This window comes from Semicossyphus pulcher, unplaced genomic scaffold (genome assembly GCF_022749685.1).
Source record: "Semicossyphus pulcher isolate SPU_LCO1_2020_fin unplaced genomic scaffold, fSemPul1.0.p SCAF_23, whole genome shotgun sequence".
In the NCBI taxonomy this organism is placed as follows: Eukaryota; Metazoa; Chordata; class Actinopteri; order Labriformes; family Labridae; genus Semicossyphus; species Semicossyphus pulcher.
The window spans coordinates 16,191,041-16,199,109 of NW_027211697.1; the positions used below are offsets into that span (position 1 = coordinate 16,191,041).

At 42.6% G+C, this 8,069-nt stretch overlaps 1 protein-coding gene across 1 annotated transcript; it reads right to left on the reverse strand.

The window, feature by feature from the left end:
- Positions 1 to 256: 256 nt before the first annotated feature.
- LOC138602602 (protein NLRC3-like) lies at positions 257 to 6,405 on the reverse strand. Its single transcript, XM_069674085.1, has 8 exons — positions 6,296 to 6,405; positions 5,501 to 5,552; positions 5,165 to 5,393; positions 2,044 to 3,844; positions 1,772 to 1,945; positions 1,498 to 1,671; positions 938 to 984; positions 257 to 792 (listed from the first exon to the last, which is right to left on the reverse strand). The coding sequence occupies exons 1-8, from the start codon at positions 6,403 to 6,405 to the stop codon at positions 257 to 259; spliced, it is 3,123 nt and encodes a 1,040-aa protein (XP_069530186.1).
- Positions 6,406 to 8,069: the final 1,664 nt, after the last annotated feature.

Below are 8,069 nucleotides of genomic sequence, written 5' to 3' on the forward strand. Positions count from 1 at the left end.
TCATCTAGCCATAACAATTTGGCCCTTGTCAAAGTCACTCGCATCCTTAAACTTGCCCGTTTTTTCCTGCTTCCAACACATAAACTTCGAGTAAAGGCTCACTTGCTGCCTAACATATCCCACCCACTGACCGGTGCCATTGTAGCGAGATAATGTTATTAACTTTACCTGTCAATGGTCAAAACATTATGGCTGATCGGGGGGATTTTTATTTCTCAGTTGTGTATTTCTTCACAGAAGAAGTAACTAAAATGTGCTATAACTGACACAGAGAAACTGATGACTCACAATTCAACTCAATCCCAAATGCCGGGTAGAGAGGCTCGGTGAATGTGCAGTGGAAGGTGTGGAGGTGGATCATGGTGTCAGAGGAGACTCTGTAGAAGGTCAGAGTCCCTGCAGGCCAGTCCAGATACACTGCCACTCTGCCTGAGTCAAAGGAGGAGTGGGTGGGTATGACTGATCTCCTGTTTCCGTGACAGGCTGAGTATTTATCACAGCACTGCAGACTCCAGGACTTGTGGTTCTGTCCAATCCAGCAGTCGTCATCCTGTCCTTTCCGTTTAATTCCTTTGTATGCCACTCCGATGTTAACCCATCCTTTCCAGTCCACCTCCCAGTAACAGCGCCCAGTCAGACCTTCCCTGCACAGAACCTGCTTCCAGTGTTGAAATCGCTCAGGATGGTCGGGGTACGGCTGCTTCTCCAACACCTCCGTCACCTTTCTGTTGTCCTTGGACAGAGCGAGCTTACTGTTCACTGTGTTTGGGTCCAGTGTGAGTTCACAGGCATCTGAGGGGCAGAATAAGACAGCACATCATTTAACAAAGTTAATCATCCAGTTTGACACAAACCTCCATCTGATAAAACCAAACACTTCAGCTGAAACACCGGATCGATGCTTTGGCTTTTTGAATAAAGATAGATTCACACTTACACTTCCTTGGACCTGACGTCAACCTCTTCACTCCACAATGTTCCAAACTGGGGATGAAAAGGATTCAAGTCAAATTAGCATAAATACATTTATTCAAAATATTTTGAAGGGATGTTTGTCCTATCTATGGGAGGAGATCCTGGGGTAGACCCAGAACTCGCTGGAGGGATTCTACAGCCCATCTTGCCCAGGCCCAGGAAGGAATGTGTCCCAATTGCAAAGAATTCTTGAATTGTCTTCTACCGCTCTGTTTGGAGACTACATGTAAAAATGTTTAATTTGGAGGACCATTTGGAGGGCTAGATGACCACCACCCCTAGATCCAGAGGGGAAACTGGACACTTGCGTCAGGGCACAAAATGGAGGGGTAGGGCCAAGTGCAGAAATTGGGACTGGGCCTTAGAGATCACCCCCTACTGGCCTTGGAAGGTTTGGGATCCCCAGAAGAAGTATGAGAAAGTAAAGAGGGTAAAAGCCAACAGTCATTATTGTCCTTGTGACAACTAATGTATGGGAGAATAAGTGGGAATACCTGTGCCTGGCAACAAGTTTCTCTGTACCTGAGAGTAGTCAGTTGCAAACGTGAATCCTCCAAAGCAGCATAAAGAAGATTCAGGCCCGTGACACCTGGGTGGTTGTAGCTCAGATCCAGCTCTCTCAGATGGGACGGGTTACGGTTCAGAGCTGATGCCAGGGCAGCACAGCCTTCCTCTGTGACCAGGCAGCCTGATAGTCTACCAACACAAAGGGAAAGCAAGCAAACGGCAACAAATTGTTTGATTTTATTCCAAATCGTATGGAATGTAGACTCTTGCAATTGTAAAAGATATTGACCTCAGAGTTTCCAGTCTACAGTGTGGACTTCGTAGTCCAGCAGACAACAGCTCCACTCCTGAATCCTGCAGATCATTGTTACTCAGGTCCAGCTCGCGAAGATTCGAGGTCTTGGAGCTAAGAACTGATGCCAGAGCTTCACAGCTCCTCTCTGACAAGTTACAACCATTCAGCCTGAAACATGAGACAGACAAGTGATCTTTCAGTTTATCCTCTGTAAAATGAATCCCTGGCTTAGTATATCTTTTTAACTTGATTAGCAGTACTCTTACAGAGCTGTTTTGGAGACATGGACCACTGGCAGCAGCCTCCGAAGACCTTCCACTGAAGCAGAGTACTTCCTGAGGTCAAACACGTCCAGGTCTTTTTCTGATGACAGTAAGATGAAGACCAGAGCTGACCACTGAGCAGGAGATAGTTTGTCTGTAGAGAGACTTCCTGAACTCAGGCACTGTTGGATCTCCTGCACGAGGGAACAGTCATTCAGCTCATTAAGACAGTGGAACAGGTTGATGCATCTCTCTGGAGACGGATTCTCTCTGATCTTCTCCTTGATGTGGTGTACTGTTTCGTGACTGTTGCATGAGCCACATCCTGTCTGTTTCAACAGACCTCGTAGGAGAGTCTGATTGGTCTCCAGTGATAAACCAAGGAGGAAGCGGAGGAACAAGTCCAGATGTCCATTTGGACTCTCTAAAGCCTTGTCAACAGCGGTCTGGAAAATTGTTTTTTCAGTTGATCTGAATAGCATAAGCCACCACCAGGATCTTGATTGTGGTTCCGAGAGTAGATCGTCACCTGTGTTGATAAATGTCACAAAGACGTACAGAGCAGCCAAGAACTCCTGAATACTCAGGTGGACGAAACAGAACACCTTGTCCTGGTACAGCCCACACTCCTCTCTGAAGATCTGCGTGAACACTCCTGAGTAGACGGAGGCTGCTCTGATATCGATGCCACACTCTGTCAGGTCCGATTCATAGAAGATCAGGTTGCCTTTCTGCAGCTGCTCGAAAGCCAGTCTTCCCAGAGACATGATGCTGTTGCAGGTCTGCTGGTCCCAGAGTGTATCTCTCTCTGCTCCTCCATGAAACTTGAAATTCGCTACTTTGGACTGAACCACCAGGAAGCGGATGTACATCTCAGTCAGAGTCTTTGGTAACTCCTTGTTGTCTGCTCTCAACAGTTGGTCCAGAACTGAAGTGGTGATCCAGCAGAAGACTGGGATGTGGCACATGATGTGGAGGCTTCGGGAAGTCTTGATGTGGGAGATGATTCTGGTAGCGTGCTCTTCCTCACTGAACCTCTTCCTGAAGTACTCCTCCTTCTGTTGGTCAGTGAACCCTCTGACCTCCGTCACCATGTCGACTGACTTAGGAGGGATCTGATTGGCTGCAGCTGGTCGTGTGGTTATCCAAACACGAGCGGAGGGAAGCAGGTTCCCCCTGATGAGGTTTGTCAGCAGCACATCCACTGTGGTTGACTCTCGGACATCAGTCAGAATCTCATTGTTGTCGAAGTCCAGAGGAAGCCGGCACTCGTCCAGACCGTCAAAGATGAACACAACATTGTACTTGTCATAGCTGCAAATTTCTGCGTCTTTGGTCTCGGCAAAGAAGAGATGAAGAAGTTCCACCAAGCTGTACTTTTTTCCGCTCAGCAGGTTCAGCTTCCTGAAAGTGAATGGAAAAGTGAACTGTATGTCCTGGTTGGCTTTGTCTTCAGCCCAGTCCAGAGTGAACTTATGTGTTAAGAATGTTTTCCCGATGCCAGCCACTCCCTTTGTGAGGACCGTTCTGATTGGTTGATTGTCCCTGCCAGGTAAGGGTTGGAAGATGTCTTCACATTTGATCGTAGTTTCCGGCCTTGATTGTTTCCTGGATGCTGTTTCGATCTGTCGGATCTCATGTTCGTCATTGACGTCTCCACTCCCTCCCTCTGTGATGTACAGCTCTGTGTAAATGTCGCTCAGAAGCACGGGATTTCCTGCTTTAGCGATTCCCTCATGAATGCATTGGAACTTCTCTTTCAGGTGAGATTTGAGTTTTTGTTGACATATAGGAACAACAGTTTCTGTAACAACAAAGGAAAATAAAGTCAATAAGTATTCCATGTTAATATCCTACAGTCTCACCCATTGGTCGAGTATTTCCATCACGTTAATGTCTTAAAAATGTTCATGTTGTTCTGCCTTAGGTACTTTGGAGTAAGTGACGATGAACTACTGTTACTGCTCTTCTCTGAAAGTGGTTTTGGATCTCCTGATGGTTGCACATCTCTTGTGCCTTGAACTGGACACTAAACTTTTCCTCTTCCGCCAACTAGATTGTAACACTAGCCCCGCATTAGCTACCGCAGCCAATGGCGTATTCCACCCAGTGAAGTTCGGTTGTTCATCAGCTTGCTCAAATGGCTTGCTGGATTATTATATTTACCATTGTTAACAATTGTAAACATACATACAGTCAAATTTCACCCTGAAGCTAAGTCAATGTTCATAAAGACTAACTATGGAAAACATTAGCATTGTGATGTTGCCATTTTTACCATGTTTGCATGCTAAAACCAACATTTAGCTCTGACCCTTGCGTGGCACATTGAGCACATAATGGCTCTTTGCTTTCGTGATGCCAACTGGGATAATAGTAAACATATTTGCAGCATTTGTGGAAAGCTACTTTTTGTTTTGAATGTTAGAGTTCACTCAACAAAGTTCTTTCCGACATCTTAAATTATCCATTTTTGGCTGAGTCAAAGATAAATTGTTGTCTTTTAGGGCCTGTGTCCACAGCATTGTGCTGGCAGTGGCCACAAACTCAATCTCAGAATTTACTGTTGCTAGGTTACTAAAGTTGTCTCGTGGCACTTCTGCTTCCCTTGGCAGTGACTGTCAAGTCTGTTTTAAATTCCTCTGTATGCTTAATATTTGCTTTTATTCAAGGACATTTTAATCAGTAAAAGCAATGTAAAGGAATCGTATCCTGGCGTTAGCAGCAGCTCTGCGCCTGCAAAATGTACCCTCGAATAAACAAAAAGATTAGCCTGTCCACCTATCAGAAGCCCCGCCCCTTCTTGATTTTGATTGGTCAGTGTGGGAGAAATGACATTGGTGAGCGTGGCGGTGTTCCAAAAGTTTAACTATTTTAAACTGAGAGCGATAAAAAGCAGCTGATGCCGAGGGTGTTTTTGTGCTGAGCGCAGAACTGCATTGGTTTTGTTTAGAAAATAGGTGCTGCACACCGCTAGTAGGTGCTAACGGGCCATTATTGTGCCAATAATCAATATTAATTGATTCAATGTTTTCCATGCGATCCATGTAAACAGAGCACATATTACATATCTCTAAATCAGCTTTGCCACCATTTTATCTTCACATCATAGTGAACCTCTTACTGGTCTGCAGACAGTCGGCCAGCTCCTCCTGCTTCATTCCCCTCAGGAAGTTCAGTGTGATCTTCAGAAGAGCCTCCCTGCTGCTCCTCCTCTGCTCCTCCTCCTCACTGTTCATCATGTCCTCCTCTTTATTCTGACCTTCTGAGCGTTCAGAGGAATCTGAGCTGAGAGCGCGCTGAAACATTTTCAGCTCTTTTGTCACAAACGTGACAATCGTCTCTTCAAGCAGCTGGAACATGATAACGTAGGAACACAGAATCAAATCCACTTTAATGTTTCAATAAGAGAAGAAAGGAATTGATTATTTTAGTTCTTGTTGTAGCTGAATGAACAAACCCTGAATGTGGAGTCCAGGTCAGTTTGATGCTCTGATCTCTCCTGGTGCAGACTGAAAACATGACGTACAAATACACAAGTTAAACAGTCACACAAATCACATGAAATATTATTTTGCAATGAATACAAAATGATGAATAATAAAGATATATTTTAATGCCTACTAAATACTTACATATTTTCACCTTCAAGGTGTCGATCCTTAAAATCAATCAGGGCACCGATTGATTGGTCGCTCACTGACACACAGCTGGGTGTTTCTGCTCGCTCACTCTGGGGGCTGTGTGACAGAGAGGAGGGGCATCAGGGTGAGAGATTTATCATCATGCTAACTATATTTCTCAGGTCTAAGAACAACAACGCCTTCAGTTTTTATTATTATATTACAGGTGGTTTGAACAGTCCTTTAGTATTTTATTATCAGCAGTAAAATTGAACCTTTGGCTGCCTGACTGATAAAAACAGGATGAAGAAAAACCTGAGGAGTCTGTGGTGAGTAAATGAGCAGCGTTTTGTTTTCTTTCCAAAACTACAAGCAGAGTTTCATCAACACTTTGCATCTGAAGAGCTGAGATATTTAAATAAAGATTTTTCATTGTTTTGTATAAAACGTACCTCTTCTCCAGAGAATCATGTCTGCCTTTAAAATCAATCAATGCACCGATTGATTGGCCACCGACAGACACACAGCTGGATGTGTGTGGTGTCTCCTGTTTGCTGCTGTGAGACGCAGAGGGTGAGAAACATCAGTCATCATTTTTATGAAGTTATATTAACATCGTTATTAAATCTTACCTCTTTTGTAGAGACTGTCGTTCTGTAGGATGACCATCACTTCCCTTCGTTCGGTCACTCTGCACGGGCACACCGCCCGGTTCAGAGCGGTCTGCTCTCTCCTGCTGCATCCTGACAAACACATTAAAAAGTATCGTTAACGTTAAGATGGAAACTTAAGCAGCTGAATATTAAATCTTAACTCACTCAGCAGTTGGAGTATATTTTCTGTACATTTTAAGTGTTTCTAAGACCTCATGTCACAACCCGAAATACAATTATGGCGCAGGAAACCTTATTCTTTCTAAGTAGCCCCTTTGAATTAATGTTGAATACCCCCTGTTGAATTAATTGACAGCTGCTGTAGTAACTCTGATTGTTCCTTTGAAGGATTTTTTTCTCTACAGCACCTTTATTTTCTATGTCGAACTCGGGGCAACTTCAACTACTCTGTGATCTGTGCTGTTACTATGTTTCACATATTCTGTGTCCTTTTATTCACACTGTTAACCATAAAACCATAAAAGCATAAAACCAAACCAGAGATCAGAGTCCAGAAATCAAGGCCTGGTTGTTTTTGATGCTTTTATCAAATGTTAAAATGTAATTTGATCATCTGAAGAGAAGCTTTTCAGTTTAATATAATCAACATCATCAACAAAGAAGCGTTTTTATGAATTTTATGTAAATGTGTTAAAAAGTGCGACACAGTGTTTCATTGATTTGAACCTGTTCCATGACTTTCCCTTCATTCGTGTTCATGTTTTTGCAGTTCTAAAGCGTTACAGAAAAGATTAGAAGAAATAAAATTAAAATTAAAACATTATAAAATGTTAAGTACCTTTGCATGTTGAAATGAGACAATGAGTGAAAGCGTCAGAGGAAAGAGAGAGAGAGGGATTAGCTACGTGCTGAATACATCTGAGGCCATAAAAATGTTTTAAAGTTAAAATAATGTATTATAATACAGCGACGTGCAGTATATTGGTAATGTATGGTAAAACGAAGAAAGGTGTACTTTCTTTAGGTCAACAAATTTGACAGAAAAAGACTTTTGCAGTGAGAAAAGGATAGGAAGGATATTTACACTAAATTCTTAAACAGAATTTAAAAGATGCAGATTTGGACTTACTTAAGTTGTTCGCATGAATGTTTGACGCAGCAGCACTTCACGTGTGTCTTCACCAATGTTCTCTAACACAAGTGTGATTCTATGCTTGACTGAACAATAAAACTGTATCAAAGTCTAACTGCAGACCAGGTGGTTTATTACAGTCACATTTGATCTTCATGTCGGAGCAGCCTGGGAGCATGGAGTCCTACATCCACACCCAGGCACTGATGTAGTCACACACTTTTACAGAAATGTTCAATTATATCTCGATAATTCAAAGAAAGTAAAATCGTTTTTTAGGCATTCATAAGTTTTTTTCCCTACTTTGGCTACTAAGTTGGATATGGGATGGATTCCTGGATCAATAAGGCAAAAAAAATAAAATTATAAGACGGTTGAATCATTTATATCATATTTTAGAAATATTTTAAAAAATATATAAATTACATATTTCTCTACAGAGAGTGGGGCTAACCCATTTATTATTATTATTCTTATTATTGTTAGTATCATTCTTTTTCTTTTTTTTATGACAAAACATAGAACCTGTGCCGTTATCGCTGTCTGTGCTGTCACACTCCAGTCCGGCAGGGGGCGGTAATGACCCGCATGCTCCAATATGTCAGCCGCCAAAACGCTCATTTCACAGAAGAAATATTTTTCTTTTCGGAAGAAGATCCT